Source organism: Oryza glaberrima, chromosome 1, assembly GCF_000147395.1.
Source record: "Oryza glaberrima chromosome 1, OglaRS2, whole genome shotgun sequence".
In the NCBI taxonomy this organism is placed as follows: domain Eukaryota; kingdom Viridiplantae; phylum Streptophyta; class Magnoliopsida; order Poales; family Poaceae; genus Oryza; species Oryza glaberrima.
In genome coordinates, this window is record NC_068326.1 from 5,701,798 (window position 1) to 5,724,234 (window position 22,437).

Sequence of the window (22,437 nt, forward strand, 5' to 3'; positions counted from 1 at the left end):
CCCCAAAATATATATCAGCATGGTAGTAAATTAGACACATCCTACTACTAGCCTCCGCTCCACTACGGCAGAAGCTGGCTTTTATTAAATGCAAATGAATTTGGATCACAACTCAACAATGGAAAGACTTCCCTCCATTCCCAAATATAGGTATCTAGACAGATTTCCTTCATCCTGCAATTTAACAACATAATATTAGATTAGACACATCATAGTAATACTACGTGGACGTATAGTAATAATAGGATGTATCTAACTTATTACTATGTTGTTATATTTTGAGACGAAAACATATACATATCGTAGTAGTAGGATGTGTCTAATTTACTACCACGCCGATATATATTTTGGGACATACGATGTATTTTGGATGTTGCCAGCGCTATTCCTAAAAAAATACTACCAACGCCTGTTAAAAAAAAAAATCTCTTGCTTCAGATTTTGCCGGCGCTTCTTTTTCAGAAAAAATGTTGGGCACGCTGATGAGCAAACTCAAGACCTTGGGATTAGACTAGGGATGCAACTATCACTCTCACCACTATCACTAGACCACTTGACCAATTGGTACGACATGATTGGGATGGCCCAAGTATTTAACATAAGGTCAGTTCCAGATATAGTAGCGCTGATTTCCCTAAAAAAAAAAAGATATAGTAGCGCTGAGCACTTGCCAAAGTGAATTTTGAGATTCAACGTGGCAAAATCTCAACGCCAAATATATATTGCAAATAAATATTGGACGTTGACGCTATTGAGTCTAAGTTTTTGACATTATAACAAGTACTTTAAAGGGGTTACTTCCTCCGTTTCACAATGTAAGTCATTCTAGCATTTTCCACATTCATATTGATATTAATAAATCTACATAGATATATATGTCTAGATTCATTAACATCAATATAAATGTGGAAAATGCTATAATGACTTACATTGTGAAACGGAGGGAGTAATTGTCAAAATTTTGGATTGTGCATGCCCTGCCTGAACGGCTCTGCTATGCCAAACGAAGAAGCGGTGCTGCAGCAACGCGTTGCCACTCCAATCACAATGGTGTCCCTGTAGGGTCGAATACAATAACTGAACATATCAGGGAAGTGGGGAGGGGGGTGTTGAATTGTACGAATACCAGAAACCAAAATTTTTAGCGGAAATTAAAGTTTACACTCTATCTAGATGAAATCTTTGGCGTAGCCGATCTGATCACCATGTGCACACTGGTATGACTGCACCTTTGTTGTCAGTCTGACCAGCATTGTTCTACCGGTCGAACTACCGCCTCCCTGTCTGCTCTAGCTTGCCGCCACCTATCTAACTGTTTGCCTACCGCCTGTTTGCCTACAATCAAACGTTGACCAAACCGCGATAGCATACGGACATTAGAAGTCAGGATCCAGAAACACGTATCGACGAAACTCTTGAAAATAGATCAACTTTATTGCATCAATATGTGTTTACAAAGTGTATCTAAAGTACCCCTCTCTTAACTCACGAATTACAATCGAAGCATTAAAACAAACTTAACTTTTTTTATCCCAAAAAGTCAATATCTTCTAGCCTTAACCCTTCTTTTATTTATACCCACAATGTGGCTGCCCCTAGCCATGAACCCAACTAGAAATAAGACTCTTAATCACATAGAAACCTAGCAAACAAGGGAAACATCCCCATACAACTTTACGCTCCAATCTTTTTAAACTTGGACTCTAATCCAAATTTTATTTTTCTTTCCATACGCACACAACACCACGTTTATGCCATATGGAAACCTTCACTTCCACGTGCACTATTCATTAGTCTGAGCATCGCGCGTGATATCCTTCACCATCTTGACCTCAACTTCTCTTAAGTCTAGTCCCAATCCATCACCGGCTATACTCTCATGGCCTCAAGCAACACCTGCACATGAATAGAAAAAAAAACTATATCCGAATACAAGTTTGCACCAACTTAGCTCACATCAACACACAATAGTATAACATACGAATAAAAACCATTTAGAAGTCATAAACATGAAGCAATCTAGAAATTCCACGAAAACAATCCAAGGCCGACACCCTCCCAGAATATGCCGGTTTGACCGTCGGGCTATCCGGTCAGACCACCCGGACACCTCCAGACTAACCATCACCGACAGATAACACTATTCACCGTATATTCATACACATTCACATTTGACAATTTGTTCATCACCAAAATTAATCATCACATGATTCTACAGTGGCAATACTTCAACTTGGCAAATCTGTCTATAGAGGTATGTTTTTGCCACGTCAATATATATGTATGCTGTGACAGTATAGTTTCACCACGTCAGTCTAGTTGGCGTGGTAGTTTAAAATACAAATAAAAATTTGAAGGTTCATTAATAAAAGATGTTTAATTAATGGTTCAAAAATAATTAATAAAAAAGTTCTGCAGGGCACCGGTTGCAAATCTCACTGTCAAAGAAATATTCAATTATAGTCACAACATGGACTAGCTAGTTGTGGGCTCGTGGCAAACTTGCAGATAAAAAAATAAATTGTTCATAAAACAGGTACTACAGTGCTATTTGACGCATGTGCTTCCCAAGATAAGCACACAGATTGGCCGTCCTGCCAGCCAAATAAGCAGGTGTAACATGAACTGCAGAGGACCAACTAAATCAAACACAAATCAACCGGGGAGTACATATGATGAGTACATTAGTACATACAAAAAAAAAATCATTTAGAGACATGATACACACATTTGCAGAGCAACCCAGCAGCAGAGAACTCCAAAGGCAGGGCGGCGGAGCTCCCTGTGCACGGCTGCGCGGCGGCTTTCGGACGGCGGCGGATCGCCGGACTAGGAATGTGACGGCGGTGAAGGGCCGCCGGCGACGCCATGGTACTGGAAAGATGACGGGAAACAACGCGGCGAAGACCGGTGGAAAAGGGCCGGCGACGTCGTATCAGGCGGGCAGTGAAACCTGAACTCAAATGGAACAACCATACCATTTTTTAATAGCTGGGTATTTCTGTTTTAAAAAAATGAAAGATACTACAAATATAGACCACGCATATCACAGGGAAGGAGATCTACTGTATATATATCCTCTATCTTTAATTATTATTATCTCTGTTCTAAAATAATTAGCGTTCTAGATTATTTAGGAAAGATTAATATTTAAAAAGAAATAACCATATAAAGTATCCTCTATTAAATGAAATGAGGTGGTAGTTGGGGTAGGATATAGAAAAGTTTGAATTAGAATAATTGATATGACAAAACGTACTCTAAAGTAATAAGTTTCAGGAGATAAATTTTGAATCATACAATGACAACTAATTTTAAGATGGAGGGAGTATGTTAGTATGCAACAAACCGTGAATCAACTAGAAGAGAGCTAACTTGATGGTACCAATACAAATAAAAAAAATATTAGCAATAACAGTTCTTTAAGATTTGTTAAAAATGAGAGCCCTAAACATTCAATCAAAAACCATTCAATTAAAAAATACCGTTCTTTTAATTTACACTTAATTTGTTAATTAAATATATTTTCCAAACAAATTTGACATACCTCCTTTCTAGATAATCAAGAGATGATTGATAATTGTTTATATGGATGAATTAAAAACAAGTACGGTACTCTCAACTCGCTAGTCTCAACTTACTACACATGGTTGTCTATATAACCTGAAGGATCTAATTAGTGGTGGCAACCAGCCTGAATTCCTGAAGCTCCAAAGCCCAAACCATGCAGCACTCACCTTCAAACGAAATGACCCTCCTTCTCCTTCTCTTCCTCCTTGGATGCACACACTACGGTCACGCCGGCTCAGACCGTCCCAAGATCGACTCCATCTTCAGCTTCGGCAACTCGTACGCCGACACCGGCAACTTCGTCAAGCTGGCGGCGCCGGTGTTCCCCGGCATCCCTTTCAACAACCTCCCCTACGGCGAGACCTTCTTCGGCCACCCCACCGGCCGCGCCTCCAATGGCCGCCTCAACGTCGACTTCATCGGTGCACTTCCATCCCGAATTATACATTCCCGATTAATAATTAATACAAATCTGTTTCAGTCACAGAGAAACGCACATCAGTGTGATCATTTCAACAACTTTTGCATGCGCAGCTGAGGGCCTTGGAGTCCCCTTGCTCCCCCCGTACCATGGCGAGTCGCAGGACTTCAGCCATGGCGCCAACTTCGCCGTCGTCGGCGCCACGGCGCTCGATCTCGCCTTCTTCCAGAAGAACAACATCACCAGCGTGCCCCCGTTCAACACCTCACTGAGCGTGCAGGTTGAGTGGTTCCAAAAGCTCAAGCCTACCTTGTGCTCGACAACCCAAGGTACGTAGATAGTATAATGTATGCACACGTATTTGTGATATCGGTTGATGATCAGTTTTGCAGAAGATAGTACGGTGGTTAGGGGTGTGTGATTTCAGTCTCAAGGTATCCCGTGTTCAATTCCCAATAAACTCAATTTTTTTGGAGGGACGTGGATCGATATCCCTATCTTTGATATCTTCAGGAAGTGTATATATATGCTCGGTTGGTGTCGATCAGAGAGGTTAAATGATCGTCGGTTACTTTTTCAAAAATAACAAAAATAAACACACAGCTGAAATAATAAAAACAAATTAATGACACAAAAAGTTATTTTAACATTATCAGAGAAATTAATCCATCACGCCCAGCACAATTAATACTTGAATGGTGTTGTTACAGTACTCGCGTTGAAAATCAACCCCGTAAACAGTAAACGTCAAATCGCTTTAAACTAAAAACGAAAATCAAGAACTTCACCAATTCATTCGATTTGAAATTTGAAAATAAGTTCTAGACATAGTCTAAGTTCTTTTTTAATAGAAAAACACAAAAACAACAGATAAAATTGACGGGATAGAATAAAACATTAATCTAAGCAATCTGATAGGCATGCACGAAAACGTAGGTTAAATAAAACCAACCGATAGACGTAGGTTAAATAAAACTAACCGATAGAATTGAATCATTTCTTTGAGGTAAAAGCTAAACTCACCTTGCGCAAAATCGGAATTTAATTGCGTGAATATCCTCGTCCCATATCTCTTCATCTTCATGCGAACAAGCTAGAGCATGACTATATATTAACATCTCTTGACCGATTATGACCTGAAAACCCCCACCGTAGTCTCGGTCCCTCGACACTCACCATGCATTATCACCTTCAGCTTCTCATGTGCATCAAAGATAAAAAAGAAAGAGCAATTTTATATCTCTCAGAAACAAAGTCCTTCTAACTTCATCCACCTAATTAAGTCCCTGCTTGATTCAGCTTAGGATTATTATAATCTGGATTATTAGAAGTAAGCTGAAACAAACAAGTAGATTATTATGCTAGATTATTATAATCTATAATCCAATAATCTCCTCTAGAGGAGTTTTTTTTAGATTATTGAGTGGCTAAAGACCCACTACCCTTAGATGCCTCTAATAATCCAGAGAAACAAACAACTCGTAGCTTATTTTATGTCAACTTATTACAATCCAGCTTACAGTAATCTGATTTAATAATCTAGATTACGATAATCTTAAACTGAAACAAATAGGGCCTAAGTCTAAACAATAATCATTGTAGCCAATTATTAATCACCCATGTAACACATGATATTTTACAGGGTGCAAAGACTACTTCGAGAGATCGCTCTTCTTCATGGGCGAGATCGGCGGTAACGACTACGTCTTCCTCTATGCCGCCGGCAAGACCGTCGACGAGGCCATGTCATACGTGCCAAAGGTCGTCCAAGCCATCTCTGCCGGCGTCGAGGTAGATAGATCACTGATCATAGATGTTCCTTAATCTCTCACATTCTGAGTTGCAGTCGTATCCAAGCTGGTTAACTAATTAACTAAACCAAAATGCAGGCGGTGATCAAGGAGGGAGCCAGGTACGTGGTGGTGCCGGGCCAGCTGCCGACGGGCTGCCTCCCGATCATCCTCACGCTGTACGCGAGCCCAGCCGCGGCGGACTACGACGCCGGCACCGGCTGCCTGTGGCGGTTCAACGCGCTCGCACGCTACCACAACGCGGTGCTGTTCGCGGCGGTGTCGCTGCTCCGGGCCAAGCACCCGTCGGTCGCCATCGTCTTCGCGGACTACTACCGCCCGGTGATCAAGTTCGTGCAAAACCCAGACGAATTCGGTGAGTCATTCGATCGATCACATCGGTTGGCTGATTATAAGCATAAGCCAAACGATATATTTGCAGGTGAAAAATAATTCGTGAATAAAATTTTTATATAGGTTTCCTTAAATATTTAAAAATAAAGGCTGAAAGATAAACTACGATAAAAAAAATCCTAAAATCAACTTCAAACTGATAAGTAGTATAAACAAAAAGACGAGGCTAATTGATCGATCGAAGCTTCGGCCCTAGCTGTATGTTCATGCATATCGCTAATAAACAACATGGTTCCGTTAATTGATAAACTCACGCTGCATGCAGGGTTCAGCGAGTCGTCGAAGCTCCGAGCGTGCTGCGGCGGCGGCGGCGGGGCGTACAACTACGACGTGGCGGCGGCGTGCGGCTTCCCCGGCGCGGCGGCGTGCCCGGACCCCGACGCGGCGATAAACTGGGACGGCATCCACCTCACGGAGGCGGCCTACGGCCAGGTCGCCGCCGGCTGGCTCCGCGGCCCGTACGCGCATCCGCCCATCCTCGCGGCCGTGCAACGATCTGACGAAGGAAACCCCATCCAAATGGCTACGTCGATGCCTGCCTCTTTCTGATACGCTCTCCTTTTGAGTCACTTTATCTCTGTTATTCTTAATCCAAGAGTACCCCAGCTGTTAATTGTATATGCTCCTTTAAAAAGGAGTCCATAAGTGACAGTTACTGGAAGTCGCAGCTGCTTCATCGATTGCGATGAGTTTGGCAGCGATATATAACCGGTGACGAGTCTGAGTAGTTGCGTTGTTCTGGGGTTTTGCTTATGCTTTCTGTGTGGTTTTTGCTGGTTTTTCATAAATGAACCGTGTGGTTGTATGGTTCTGTGCATGAATGGTTGTATGGTTCTGCATGCGGTTGTACCTTTTAAAAACTGATCATGTAGGATATCTAAAAATTAATAAAGTCATCATGCACAAACAATTTACTATTGACGTGTATGTCACCTATAACTGAAAACATCATATGGTCATCATAGATAGTGCGCGTGGGAGGCTCTTATTCGTGAGTGTGCTAGAAGAAAAAAGTAACGAGAATTAAGGTTTACTGGGATAATAAAGTAAGCTAGAAACAGCTCACTAAGATCTGTTAAACTCTTTGTGAACTGATATCAAACACTATTATGATGGACCGTATAAGGTCTACTTTTCATTCCAAGGCGCCAACATAAGTGATAGGATAGAATTTTATCCTCAAGTCATTTTTTCTTTTTTTTCTTTATAAAAAAAAGAGAGGCAGATTCTGCCCCGTTTCATTAAATTAAGAAACAAGAGGATTACATACGTTTTAGAAAAGAGAGAGATTACAACGGTATACCGTTTCAACGAAATAGCTAATGATGATATCGTAGGTACCAGATAGATATCGAATTTAGTACTTTCGATACCAAATGTGATTCCCCATAGGTATCAAACTTAATAAGACAACATTGGTATGATACCGTAGGTATCGAATCTGGGGCCTCCAATATTAGACGAAAGGTATCATATGCAGTATATAAGTACCATGCTGACGCCAGCATGATACCGTAGGTACCGGATCTTGTACCGAAGATACCAGATATGATCAGGCGTGGTACCATATCTATCTCGTACCTATATATCAAGATGATATCAGCTACTACCTTTGTCCTAAATTAGATGTGGTTTTGACTTTTTACTTATAACGCTTAACCATTCGTCTTATTTAAAAAATTAATGCAAATATAAAAAAGATACGTCATACTTAAATTAATTTTGATAATAAAGTAAATCACAAACAAAATAAATAATAATTCTATAATCTTTTAAATAAGACGAATGATCAACGTTACAAACAAAAACTTATAACGATAGCTATTTTGGGACGAAGGGAGTACTTCGTTAGAACAATATACCTTTATATAATATTTCTGTTAAGAAAAGCATGCAAACACAAGGTGCCATCCCACCAGATTGCAGCTTCACCAAAACGCTTTTTCCTAATCGGAAAAAAATTTGGTGCAGACCGGCTGCAAACCAAGGCCGCTGCAGCCTTGACCTGGATAGATGCCGCGTAGACAGAAGTCTAATCGAACGCTTGCTATGAATATGCCCAGAGAGGACGTTCAGCGGCTCGGTTCTCGTTCGACTCCGTGGAAAGGCGCGCGCTTGGCTCGGCGCGTTCGAGTAGGTGAATCGACATATTATTTCGATACCCTAGATCACACGGGGACGCGGAGAGAGACGACGTCTCGCCAGATTGCGGCCAAAATCGCCGGCAACCGCTGCCGCCATGACAGAAGCTTCATGGATGACGCAACCACCATGGCAAGAGGAGGGCAAGGGAAGGATCCAGCCGCCGGGTTTCTTGTGACCGGACGTAAGCCATTTTCGCCTGCACTAGCACATGGCATGGCAGCAAATGATTATTTTTATTTACACTGTTATTTGTGACAATGAATTTGGTACCAACGTTTGAGAAGGATCAGGTTTTAGACATCACATTTCAGATTTTACCTTCATGATTTCAGATTGCATAATTTTCTATATTGAATTTTTCAAAGGAATTGAATAAGAGAAAAAATCACTTTTTTTTAACACATCCATCACATTGCATGATTCAGAACACCCAACATGCCATCTATATTTCAGATTAAAGAATACATTGCACATTTATACCTTGCAAATTGACCAAAAAAAAGTACAGATTACAGCTTGCAGCATAAATCCTTGCAAACTCTACAATTTACAGATTACAAAGAAAGTCTATAATCAACAAACTACAATCCTCTTTTGCCGCATTTACAGTCCTTTCAGGCAGAGCATTTCTCTCTTTTGTATTTTGCCCAAAACATAGAGAACCACAGGGTGACATGTAGAGTATTTCCCTCTTCTATATTTTGCACAAAAGATAGAGAACCCCCATTGCTCCATCAGGCTAAGAACCTACAAAAGAATGCGGATTTTTGTCATGGATGGAGGTCTACTTGTTATGTAATTCAAGGTTTGGGAAACAATTGAAAAAACTCTGAACAACATTTGGATGCCATCTTCTGAATTTCTGACGTACGTACTGAACATTAGGCTCATCACAAACAACATAAAAAAGCTCTCATCTCTACCTAAGCTTGTAAACATGTGCAGCCACCACTCATCCTGGTTTGCCGTGCTCCATGTTGCTCCGATCTCGCAAATCAATATATGGATTTAACTTCTAATCTGATGAAATGTACACACGCTGGATGGAGTGTACACACTGACACTGCAAAACTACAGCTCTCTACACCAATGTGTTGATGGGGGTCAACGGCTAGGTACACGCGCAGAGTAGGGATGGCAATAGGTCCCCGTCCCCTGATTCTCCACAGTGAATCCTCCTATTAGGAGGCGGGGGTGGTATGAATTATGCCTCCATGGAGGATTAAATGGAGGAAAAATGTCACGCCCCGAACTAGCCCCGAACGGAACTAGCCCGTGACGCTCCAAATTAACCTGTTAATCGATACCAGTCCCAGGAAACAGTGCTGGTATCGCAGGAAGACAGAATATCACAGCAACAGAGGTCTCTTTATTACAGAGTAGGAGTACAGTCATGTTGGGTTACAGACAGATCCCGAGCTCACAATTGCATTACAAAAGGGAGAGCGAAAGCCAAGACTTGGACCATTCATCACAGGCGCGAATTGGGAACTAGGCCGAAACCCTAAAACTCATCGTAGCCGACTTGCTCCTGGAAGAACTCCTCGTCAGCGGAATCCACTTCATCTTCTTCAGCAACTGGGGGGAGATTATTTATATAGAGCAAGGGTGAGTACAGGAGTACTCAGCAAGCCATGGAAATTACGTGTTTAATGCAGGCTTCAAAGGAAGGGCTGTTGTTTTTGCAATTGATTTTATTTAAACTCCTTTTTGAAACAACTAAGTGTGTGCTTCTCAAACGACATGGATGAGACAGTGTGTCTCTTCCGGTCGGAGTATGTGCAATGTATCAGTCTTTGAATTGATTCAAGGCTGGCACCCGGCCAACGGCTTTCAACCGGCCACCCGGGCCTGGCTGATCCCATCAGCCGCAGATTTTCCAAACATCGAACCCATTCCACAACAGTAATTTCACAAGCAGTAGCCAAACAAAACTACGCTAGGAATCACCTCACATCCGCCCATGACCATGGGCACGGCTGTTCGAACAGTTTAATAACCTCTGCAGAGGGGGTACACTTTACCCACATGACGTTACTAGCCTTGGTCACCTAGCCCGTGTGGATCAGACACGTCTGGTGACTTGGGGCTTTCACGACAAGGCATTTCGAAAGCCGACACAGGTTCATCATATGCCAACGAGAGGGGTCCCAGACCGACATCAGGTTAGGTCCCAGACCATACTGTGCCAGGAAGCCCAGGGGTTCTCCCCGGCACCACCCCGTTGAATCCACATGTCTCTGGCATCATGGTTCCCCCGATTAGCTAATTACTCAGCCAGGGGTGTCCCATTCCACCCATGTGGTCGCACTTGCCTTATGTTCGGATGAAATTCCAAGGAAACGATCCTTAAGTGCAAGAACGGGAAACCGTACTCCCAGTACGTCTCCCGGTCCGCGATTTTGGAAATTCATTTTAGTTCGCAAGCACCGACCCAGGTGTCGGGTTTTCCCAGTCTTTTGTAAAACCCCAAGTTTTACCCATCATTGGATGTTTTAAATTTGAGGGGAGGTGTTCCGATGCGCGTGCCCAAAGGCCAGTGCATCGAAGCAAAACAGTCGACAAAGGAGGTTTAAGTGTTCAATAATTCAAGGAGGGTAATTGCAGCAATTAGGATTAGGGGCCGGCATGCTATCTTGCAAGCCATGGCCGAATTACTTGTGTAAATCCTATTCATACAATATTTGCGGAAAATAAATACTTAGATTTAAATTATAGGTGCAAGATGATCAAAGGTGACTTGCCTTGCTCGAGATCTTGAGCTTGATCCTCGAAATCCGCGCACTTCGGGTCTTCAGGCTCCGAGGCTACACGCGAACGAGACGACTCAACAAACGGCGAAATTAAAGCCCTATTATTGACCTCTAAGCGTGCCATTGGATAGATCTCGAAATTTGAGGAACTTTGGAAGTTGAATGCAGTCAAACGGACATACGGTTGAGAAGATATTGAATTCCTAAGATTATTGGATTTTTGGTCTAAGGAAAAAGGATTTAATTAAATCCTTTTGAAAAAGAGAAAAGAAAGAGGGAGGGGAAACAGACTTCCCTCGGGCGGCTAGGGCCCGGCCCGAGAGAAGAGGCACGGCTCGGCCAAGTTAATGGGTCGGCCGGCCCGAGAAGGCGGCCCAAGGGCACGCGCGGGGAGAGAGGGTGGGGGAACCGGTGGACTGGGCTCACCTCGTGTGGTCCCGAGTGGGACCCGCTTGTCGGTGACATGGTTCACCGTGTGGAGGGAGCACGCGGCGCGCTAGGGTTTGGGGGAGGGACGCGGTGCACGCGTGCGGCTCGCGGTGGGTGCGGATGTGGCGGGCCCACCCGCAGCCTCACGGCTCGCGGTGGATCGCGCGTGCGAGCGGGGCGGAGGGGAGCGGCGAACGGGGGTCAGCTTGACCCGGTCGCAGCCGAGGTGGCGCCTACGTGGCTGCCACGCGGGTCGGTGGGAGGAAGACGACGACGTCGGCCGGAACGGACGGCGGACGACGGCGGCGAGCGGCGGGGCGATCTACAGTGATGCAGGCAAGGGCGAGCGCACCGGGAGGTTGCGTGGGACGAGGGGAGACGAGCCAACGGCTTGGATTCGCCGGAGGGGGCTCGACGGCGGCGGATTGCGGCGGCGGCAACCGGCGGCGAGAGAAGGGGGAAACGGCGACGGCGCGACGGGAGATCGATTCGGGTGAGCTAGAGTACCTACGCGACTCCGGGAATCCGTTTCTAGTGTTGGATTGGACGGAGACACTACGAGAAAGGCCGGGGACGTGCGGGTGCTACGGAGCACGGGCGGCGACGGCGGCGAGCACACAGCTAGCGGCGGCAGCGGTCGAGGCGGCGCCAGCTAGCTACGGGGAGGCTATACAAGCTTCTACCGAAAGCTAAGGGGAAGAGGAGGAACGAGGAGGGAGAAGGGGGAGATGCCCTACCGAGACGAGGCGGGGCGCTGTGACGAGAGGCCGTCGGCACGGGAGTGATCTCTCCGGCCTCGGGCCGGGGAAGAGGAAGAAGACGAGCGCCCAGAGTCCCCTTCCGCGTCCTAGCGCGCACTGGCTCCTCCGGCACACGCGACGGCGGTGGTTGTCGATAGAGAGATAGAGGGGACGGCAATGGCGCGGTGGAGCGAGGGCGAATGGGAGAGGGAAAGGAAGGGAGGGCGCCTTGGTTTAATAGGAGGGCAATGTCGGTTTGGAAACCGACCTAGGGCGGTCAAGGAGCGAGCTGGCGCTCGGCGGTCGCGGCCAAAACGGCAACAGGGAGGATGACGCCGGCGGGGAGAAAAAGGAAGAAAAAAAAGAGGGAAAGGAGACTTGCCTCTTGCCACTTTGGGAAAAGAAGGAAGGACAGAGAGAGAGCGACGAGGCAGTGGGAGGAGGAGCTCTGCCTCCAATCCTTGGGAGCATGCGCGGCGGTGGCGGGGCCGGGTCGTGACGACGGCGATGACGGCGGGGGCGGTTTGGAAGGGTGCGGCTACAGGGCGGCAGGCGCTGACGGCGGCGGCGACTGGCCGGTCGGCCACCACGGCGCGCGCGCGCGGGAAGCAACGGCGCGGGGGATTCAAAACTCAGGGGCAGGGCTCGCCGGGGAGAGAGAGACGGGGAGTGGGAGAGAATGAGAGAGCGGGGAGAGAGAGAGAGATGGCGCTCGGCTTGGCGTTGGCTCACGCGCACGCGCATGCAACGCACGTGCAGAGCGAGGGAGAGGAGGGCTGAGGGAGGGAGAGAGAGAGAGAGAGATGGGCCGAGAGGAAATCGGCCCACCGAACCTGAGGGAGGCAAAATAGACTTTTACGGAGGAATTTGATTTGGGAAGGATTTGGATTCGGGATTTGAATTTGACGATAGATCGGGGATTCGAGATCAGGGATTGGCACGGAGACTGATAACAAGCAAAGAAACAGATTTCGCAATTAGGGTTTTTAGAATTTAAATTTTCCTGCTAGGCACCACGACGGAACGGGCGCTACATAAAATAGGCTCCATCGAGTCTGGCGGGGGCGGGTATGGTTCACCGTGCCCCGTCCCCGCCCTCCGTGGAGGCCCGATGCAACAATGTGTGTGCTTCGTTTTATGTATATTTGGCCCAGTTAGCCCATAGAAACCAGGCCCAAAACATAGAGTATATAATGAAAAACTCTAGGCACCACCCACACAGGGGATACAACTCCACTCCCTCCTATCCCTGTTCCCCACGCCTCCGTCCCAGGCTCCCAGCGGCGCCGTCCCGTGCAGGGCCACCCCGCGCGCCTGCGAGCGCCGCCAGCGCCGCCTCTCCTCGCCTCCACAGCCTGTCTCTCGGCGGCGCCGAGGACTCAGCAGTTTTCACCGGGAGTCGACCTTCTCTTCTGCCCTCCCTTTGTTCGTTCCAAATTTACGATGCGTCACATTTAGGCTTATTTGTTTTACTCTGCTGGGATGGTGGATGCAAGTGAAGGCTACGACAGCAAAGAAAGGGGAAAACGACGAGTCCACATGAACGGCAGTAGTGCCGTTGCCTGTTGCATCTGATGAACGGCCAGCAGTGCTGTTGCTGCAGTGCCGTTGCCTGTTGCATTTGTGAACTTGTGATATGAATTTGTGAACTTGTATTCTTGTATAATTATGTTGTTGCTGATGTGCTGAAATTGCATGGTTGAAATTGCTGTTTTTAGTGATAAATCTTGTGTATGAGAATTATTATTTGATATGTGAAATATACATGCTGAAAAACTTGAGAGCGGGGATGGAGCCTCCACGGGGATAAATTACCCACACGGAGGCGGTGATGGTGAAAGATGCTGCCCCGTTGCATTTCACGGGGGCGAGGACGGGGGAAATTCTCCTCCGCGGGGGCGGGTCTGGTTATGTATCCTCCGACGGGGAATTCCCCGTTGCCACCTCTAGCACAGAGTGACTGTACCATCACAATTTCAGCATCAGGAACAGATGGAGCAGTCGCTTCCTCACGTTTGCCGACACCAATCTTTCTGGGCCCGCCGCTGTTGCTGAGAGAAGAACGCGCCTCGTGCTCACCATTGCCGACCTGGCCATCGCTGGATTCGCTGCCGTCACCCATGGCCAAGAGATAGGGAGGCGGAGAGGAACGCGCCTCGTGATCACCCTTGTTGGCCCAGCCACCATCTTCAGTGAGACGAGGGAGGGGATTGTGGATGAGCGAGCCGATGCGAGACACGTCTTAACCATGGAGTTGAGCGAGCCAAAAGGGAATCGAGCCGAACGCGCCGATATCACCTGCTTGGAGCCGAGCGAATCTCACCGTTAGATCGATAGCCTATCCACGCAGCATCTATCCAGGTCGGGGCTGCAGCGGCGTTGGTTTGCAGCCGGTCCACACCAAATTTATTTTTTTTTGAGAGAATCCATTATATGCCTCTGAATTTTTCACACGTCCACGATTTGCAACTGATTTTATCACGTTCTAAAATATGCCATCATCTTTTGCTTAACTTCTATGATTTACCATCGCCATCCAGTTAGTCTCCATTAGTACTGTACAAATTTATCGAAATGACCAAAATACCCCTAGGATAAAACCTTTCAAAATGTGGATAAAAATTTTAAAATATCATATTTTAAGTTTTTGGCTAAATTTTGGATGTTAACAATCTTATGTATATAATATGATATTTTGATAATTTTATCTAAATTTTTTGAAGTTTTTGTCCTAGGGGTATTTTGGTCATTTGGATAAAATTATACAGTGCTAACGGAGGCTAACCGGACAGCGATGGCAAATCGTAGAAGTTAAGAAAAAATCGATGGCATATTATATAGAACGTGACAAAGTCAGTGGCAAATCATAGACGTGTGACAAAGTCAGTAGCATATAATGAATTCTCTCAATTTGTTTTCCCAATAGATATCAGCTTCTAACCTAATCTCAGTTGGGCCAGCCCAAAATGCACTACAGGTTGTGTAGTCCTTGCGCCGGTTTGGTCTACTACAAGCGAGGCCCCAGGTATCTGGGCTAAGATGAGAAAAAACTTCGGCATTTCTCTGCAACACTGGATCGCACTGCCGCCGCCGCCGACGCCTCGACTTATCGACAGCGATCGATAGCCACGGCCGGCGACGCACGGCACGACTCTCTCAATCGGTCGCGGCCACGCGTGGTCGGCGAGGCCACCGTGTACGCCGGTAAGAACACGCCGCCGGTAAGAACACGCCGCCCAGAGGTTAGTCGCTGGACATCGTTTTTGAAGATCAGATTAATTATGATTAATCACACCTTTGCACGTACTACCAATTAGTCCCCTAACTACTTGCCAATTGATCCAGTCACTACTCACTACTAGTGCTTAGATTCTATTTATAATGATGATTCATCTTATAAGTATTAGTATTAATGATGTTAAATACAGATCTAAAATTGCTGCTAGGGAATATTTATCGAAGGAAGATAAGAAGTTTATAACATTATATCATTACTTCACTAGTTCTCTGACTAAGAAAATATCTAGTTTTCAGAGTGTGCGCCATGATCGATTGGTATTAATTTTTGTTGTAGTTTTTAGGGATTTTAGTTGTTATTAGTTGCTACTACAATGTTTTGTGCAAATGCGTAAGATATAAATTATGCTTAAAGTACTTTAGTAATAAAATAACTTACAACAAAATAAATAATAATTATGTTTTTAATTAGATAAATTTTCAAACATGTGTTAAAAACTCAACGACGTCATCTATTAAAAAAAAAGAGGCAGTACTACCTATGTTATTTTTTATTTTGACGCTTCAATATCAACGCAATCTTCAAAGTACATATTTTATCACTAATTTTCTAACTTATATACTCCCTCTGCCCAAAAAGTCCAAAAATCTAAATTTATATTTTAAGATGAGGGCAGTATTTATCAAATTTAATAAAAGTATAACTTGAAACTATGAAGTATAAACATGTACTACTAATTGCTCTGTCATTATCAAACAAATACATGTTAATAACATGAAGGATCTCACTGGTGGCGCCAATCCTGAATTCCTGAAGGCCTAAGCTAGCAGTTGGACAAAAGCCCAAATTAACCATGGAGCACTCACCTTCAAACAGGATGACCTTCCTTCTCCTTCTCCTCCTCCAACTCCTCATTGGATGCACACACTATGCTCAGGCCAACCCTGGCCATCACATGATCGACTCCATCTTCAGCTTCGGCAACTCGTACTCCGACACCGGCAACTTCGTCAAGCTTGCCGCGCCGCTGCTTCCCGTCATCCCATTGGACAACCTCCCCTACGGCGAGACCTTCTTCGGCCACCCCGCTGGCCGTGCCTCCAATGGCCGACTCATCATCGACTTCATCGGTACAGTACATACTTGTTTTCCAATTAATGCCGGATGGCATGGTGGCTACCTGATCGACTGTCTGACGAACTAATTATCGATCGTTTGAAGCAGCCGGGCACTTTGGAGTCCCTTTCCTCCCCCCATATCTTGGCCAGGTGCAGAACTTCAGCCATGGCGCCAACTTCGCCGTCGTCGGCGCCACGGCGCTCGACCTCGCCTTCTTCCAGAAGAACAACATCACAAACGTTCCCCCGTTCAACAGCTCACTGAGCGTGCAGCTCGAGTGGTTCCACAAGCTCAGACCTACCTTGTGCTCGAAAACCCAAGGTACGTGTAAATTGTAATGTTATTTGATCGATTTGGTATTTTTTGGTCGTTGAATTCAGCAGCTAGTAAGCTAGCTAGGACGATTCATCGATCTCTCATGTTCCTTTGATCTCTTCAGGGTGCAAACATTACTTCGAGAGATCGCTCTTCTTCATGGGAGAGTTCGGCGGGAACGACTACGTCTTCCTCTTGGCCGCCGGCAAAACCGTCGACGAAGTCATGTCATGCTACGTACCAAAGGTCATCGGAGCCATCTCTGCCGGCGTCGAGGTTAGCACAGGATTTCCTTCACGTCTCTCTCAGATGCAGTCTTGCTGTTGCAGCCACGTCGACGTCCTTCACCTCTGAAAAAACCTACTCAATCCATCCCAAAATATAACAACTTTAGACCTATTCACTTTGATACCATTTTTAGCCTTATCAAATTTTGGTATTGTCAAAATTTTGGCATAATTACCAAAATTTTGGTAGCAGGATTTCTTATATAGTTACCAAAATTTGGCAGCAAACTAAATGTAGCCACTTTTTTGACAACTTTACCAAAATTTGGTAAGGTTGAAAATGGCATCAAAGTGAACAGTCCCTTTTAGCCCTCAGGATTTGTCCCAAAATATAACTTCTCCATCAATATTCTCTTCCCAACCAATCCCAACTCTCCACCATTCGCTTTTCCCACCAACATCCATTACTTATTCAATCACAATCCTTCACCATTTACTTCTACCTAATTTCTTAATAACTGTGTCCAACTCTAAAACTTTTTATATTTCGGTACAGAGGAAATAATATATAACATACCGGTTCACTTAAAACCAGCATACGAGCCATTTCTCGATTATCCCGACACACATACGTAAGGGTAAAAGTAAAAGTTAATTAAGAATCGGCATATATGAGAATATATGTGTGCGCCCCAGTTTTAAAAAATCGGTACATATGTTACTAGCACATTTACAAGTATATAACATATGCAGTAGTTTTGAAAAGTGGCACATATGAACGTCATATATGTGATGTTTTTTTTAAAAAAAATGGCATATAGAAGTGCAAGGGTATAAGTATTGGTTTTAAAGAACCAACATATATATACAATCATATATAAGTGTTTGCTCTTTGAAAAATTGACACTAAATACCAATATCACTTATTTGTGCATTTTTAAGGTGTGAATATCGAGGGATATATAGCTTTATAGTTGATATTTTTTTTTCATTTGAGATCATTTACATGTCCAATGCAAATATATATATGCGTTAGGTGTTCACTGAACTGTTTGGATAAATGGGTTTATAAGATTTTCAAACGGATTTGCTTATGAAATTTGTACATTGAGAACATGTAAAAGTATGTACTCCAGTTGACAATTAATCTTTTTGTTTGAACTTATCTAGACTACCAAATTCACTTTACAAGTTTCAACGGGAGCAGTAAAAGAAGCATCTATTTCGTAGACACGAAGTTTTTATATGTAAGATGATGAGAACGGTAGCATGCGTGGAGATGTCTTGTATTTCCTAGTAAAATATTTTTTTTTTCGCTAGAAAAAAATGTCAAAGAACTATATAAGCCTTGTCCAGTTTTCTTAGATTAAATGTGTTATATGCATTAAAAAACAGTTTATATGTGTTGTTCCAGAACCACATGCGTGCTGTTCGGTTTCCTAGGTAGGATATTAAATCTAGCTTGCTATTGTACTTGCTCTAAGAGGTTTGGAACCAACACTCTTAGAGTCTGCAGCCCGGTCCACCAACCGTGGGCCACCCAGGTCACATTAGGCCTGCTCCACCACAGGCCCAACCGGAGCTACAACTTTAGATCCTGGGCCTACACAACCCAAAAGACTAGTCTGATAGGTGAGGACCGCCCCCAACTTTTTTAAGTCGTGCTCCCCCATCATCAATTACCGATGTGAGACTAAACCCAACAATCTCCCTCGACACACATCGGGCCCAATAATCTCCCCCGTCACATCAACTCATGTGACCCCAAAGACTTGTTACCTAGCCTCCCCACCATGTGACCTATGGAAATCGTTCCGGGTTCCAAACCTTGGCTCTGATACGACTTGTTATAAAAGTTAGTTGATATAGCGGAATGAGAACTAACCTTTCCGATCGCTTCAATCATTGATCTCCCAAGATATGCCAGATGGTGACTACAATGTAGCGTAGACACGCAGGGAGAGGATGGCGGCGTGGCTATGGACTCGTAGCGGCTAGGTGCTATATTGGTTGGGGAGGAGCGCCCATAATCAGAGCCCTAAGGATGTAGGCTTATGCTGAACCTCGTTAACAAATATCGTGTGTGCCTGTGTCGTCATCTGGCATGTCTTGGAAGATCAATGTCTGAAACGATCGGGAAAGTTAGTCGTCGTTTCGCTATATCGACTAACTTTTATAACAAACATGGATTAAGTTTAATTTTTATATTTAGTGCACGCTGATTAACTAAATCAAAATGCAGGCGGTGATCGAGGAGGGAGCCAGGTACGTGGTGGTGCCGGGCCAGCAGCCCACGGGTTGCCTCCCGGTCGTCCTCACGCCATACGCGAGCCCGAACGCGACGGACTACGACGCCGGCACCGGCTGCCTGTGGCGGTTCAACGAGCTCGCACGCTACCACAACGCGGCGCTGTTGGCGGCGGTGTCGCTGCTCCGGCGCAAGTACCCGTCGGCCACCATCGTCTTTGCCGACTACTACGACCCGGTGATCGAGTTCATGCAGAAGCCAGACGATTTCGGTGAGTCATTATTGTCTCATTATTTGATCGATCTCTGATTCTCTGATTCTTTTCTTTTTAAGCTTAATTGGCAGCCGGATGGCTGCAAATCCCCATCGAAGGTAAATGCTTGCCTTATATATGAGTATCTCTCTACTTTCTCCATCCTAAAATATATAGTTTAGTACGTATAATACTATATTAGAAATAATCTAATATAATGAATCTCACATATCATTATTATTTTCTGTTGTAATTTGTGTGTATATATCATTGGTCTGATGTACTACTTTCCTTTCATATCATAAGTTTCTCTTTTTTCGCTATTTTTCTACTCAATTTTCTTTAGATTTGACTAGGTTCATAAAAAAATTAACAATATTTGCAACGCTAAATTAGTTTCATTAAATATAACATTGAGAGAAATTTTTGGTACATGAGAATGTACCTGAAGATACCTAAATTTTACACTAAAAGTTTTGATTTCTCAAGATACTTATTAGTATATAGAGGTACTAAGTTTTATGCTAGAAAATATGTATCTCCTGGTACTTTTTCAAGAATGATAAAATTACTCTAATATTAAATATATTTTGATAATATGTTTGCTTTGTGTTAAAAATATTACTATATTTTCTTTATAAACTTAACTAAACTTAAAAAGGTTTAACTAATAAAATAGTGAAAGCGACCTATAACAATTATAAATGGAGGGAGCAGTAGCGTGAAATCTGAATATAATTATTTTCTCTCTTTCTGACGTCACTAGCTAACTTGGTCACCTACACTGCAGCATTCAGTGACTCGTCCAAGCTCCGGGCGTGCTGCGGCGGCGGCGGCGGACCATACAACTACAACGCGACGGTGGCGTGCGGCCTCCCAGGCACAAGCGTGTGCCCGACCCCCAACACGTCCATCAACTGGGACGGGATCCACCTCACGGAGGCGGCCTACGCCCGCATCGCCGCCTGCTGGCTGCACGGCCCGCACGCGCATCCGCCCATCCTGGCGGCCGTGCGCCGCCGCACGTAGACGGATTTGAGGTTATGTAGAAATCCATCTACTGAAATGCTGATAATACTCTAAGCTACCCTTTGTCAACTTCACTTTAGTTTTTCACAAGCTCGTTTTGTAAACTGATAAACGATACGTTTTCTAATAAAAAATAGAATAGGAAAGTTACTTTGAAAAGATCATATTATTTTTCAACAAAAAGGTTAAGTTAATATTTAATTAATCATGTGTTCATGCATGGTTTCATTCTTCTATGTATCACGTAAGTGGATATATGGTACTTATTGAATCTTTTATGGGCCTGAGTCGGTATGTAAGATATATAAATCATACATTGTTTGTCGATGCCGATTATATAATTCTTATTATGATGTCGTAGTTGCTATTGTTAACATTGCTAGCCTCCAAAGCTGAGCAGGTCATGCGGTTGTGGGTCATCGTGTGTATTTAAATTTATAACCTCTGCTATGTAGTATGTAGTCAATTTATTGTTTTAGTGTAACCTGGAGATCGATTACTATGTAAGAGCTAGCAAAAATTACACTGATCGAAGATATATATATGAATTTGTGAGATAGGTACAATTTAGTATACAGACTTGTTTTGGTATATGTGCTTGTATAGAACGTGAAACCGGAGAAAAACAACTCACTATAAGTCTATAACTAATATATTTTTAACAAAATAATAAATATATTGAATTGGACGCTAATTCGATGTCACTTAAGGATATAACACATGCTATGTGCAAATAATCTATATTTATTATTTTCTCTTTTCTATCTATTAATTGCATCATTTCCCTATATGTGCATTTTATCTCTATTAACATAAATTGCCGTATAATTCTTAATATTAACTCTGAATAATCGTACATGGTGCATCCACGTTCTGATTAATCGATTAATTGTACATTTGTCCGTTCGACGCCGTCATGTGGACTTTCCAAACACTGAAGAAGAGGTGGCAGCCATTATTTTCCATTTTCTACAATCACGAGCTAGTTCGTATCAGCTATCCAAGAGTATCAGAAAGCTGGAATGTCAATGAGTAATTAATTGATCTATGCATATTGCAAGCATGTTGTGTGGACCTCCGGCGCAGAATCACTGTCAAAGAGATCTTCAATCTAGTCTGTCATAACATGGGCTAGTTGTGCACTCCATATACTTGCGTATAAAAAATTGCATATCGGGAAACGACAAAATTCTTCGGCCATTACAGCTAGGATTAGAATTTCAGTAGTGTAATAATAAAGAGAATCTACACCATGCCATCCAATTTACACTAGTTCAATACTTTTTCATATTTTTTCCTTTCTATAATATAGTACTGAATTCATCAATTCTTTCTACAATATGCCATTCGATCATATTTTTTTTGGAAAAAAAAACCTCGATCAAAATATCATACCTAGTGAGGAGTGTCTATAATCAGAGTCTTGGAGATATAGGTTTTGGTGGAACCTTGTTAATAAATAACGTGTATTCCTGTATCGTTATCTGATATGTCTGAGTTGATCAATGGCTGAAGCTATCGTGAATGTTAGTCGTCGTTCTGCTATCTCTGTTAACTTTTGTAATTAGTGATTGTGTCAATAGTATATTATTGAACACACGTTAACTTTTGTAATTAGTGATTGTGTCAATAGTATATTATTGAACACACGCTAACTCAGTGGCATAGAGTAGATTTTCTCAATAATAAATTGAACATTTTTCTATAGTAAGCATGGGAATGCTTCTATGTCTTACATTTTCAGTA

General features: G+C 43.8%; 2 protein-coding genes across 2 annotated transcripts; both read left to right on the plus strand.

The window, feature by feature from the left end:
* Positions 1 to 3,707: 3,707 nt before the first annotated feature.
* On the plus strand, positions 3,708 to 6,922 carry LOC127760152 (GDSL esterase/lipase At5g45910-like). The gene is made up of 5 exons (XM_052284369.1): positions 3,708 to 3,992; positions 4,105 to 4,320; positions 5,634 to 5,782; positions 5,881 to 6,157; positions 6,461 to 6,922. The coding sequence occupies exons 1-5, from the start codon at positions 3,725 to 3,727 to the stop codon at positions 6,742 to 6,744; spliced, it is 1,194 nt and encodes a 397-aa protein (XP_052140329.1). The 5' UTR covers positions 3,708 to 3,724; the 3' UTR covers positions 6,745 to 6,922.
* Positions 6,923 to 16,289: 9,367 nt separating this feature from the next.
* Positions 16,290 to 20,799, plus strand: LOC127755767 (GDSL esterase/lipase At5g45910-like). The gene is made up of 5 exons (XM_052281425.1): positions 16,290 to 16,630; positions 16,725 to 16,940; positions 17,059 to 17,210; positions 19,404 to 19,680; positions 20,453 to 20,799. Exons 1-5 carry the CDS (start codon positions 16,354 to 16,356, stop codon positions 20,689 to 20,691), a joined length of 1,161 nt encoding a protein of 386 aa, XP_052137385.1. The 5' UTR covers positions 16,290 to 16,353; the 3' UTR covers positions 20,692 to 20,799.
* The last annotated feature ends 1,638 nt before the right edge of the window (positions 20,800 to 22,437 follow it).

Coding starts and splice junctions, on each gene's coding strand:
- LOC127755767 (XM_052281425.1), top strand. CDS start 16,354: ATGGAGCACTCACCTTCAAACAGGATGACCTTCCTTCTCCTTCTCCTC. Junction 16,631..16,724: donor ACTCATCATCGACTTCATCG/GTACAGTACATA, acceptor CGTTTGAAGCAG/CCGGGCACTTTGGAGTCCCT. Junction 19,681..20,452: donor GCAGAAGCCAGACGATTTCG/GTGAGTCATTAT, acceptor CCTACACTGCAG/CATTCAGTGACTCGTCCAAG.
- LOC127760152 (XM_052284369.1), top strand. CDS start 3,725: ATGCAGCACTCACCTTCAAACGAAATGACCCTCCTTCTCCTTCTCTTC. Junction 3,993..4,104: donor CCTCAACGTCGACTTCATCG/GTGCACTTCCAT, acceptor TTGCATGCGCAG/CTGAGGGCCTTGGAGTCCCC. Junction 5,783..5,880: donor CCATCTCTGCCGGCGTCGAG/GTAGATAGATCA, acceptor ACCAAAATGCAG/GCGGTGATCAAGGAGGGAGC.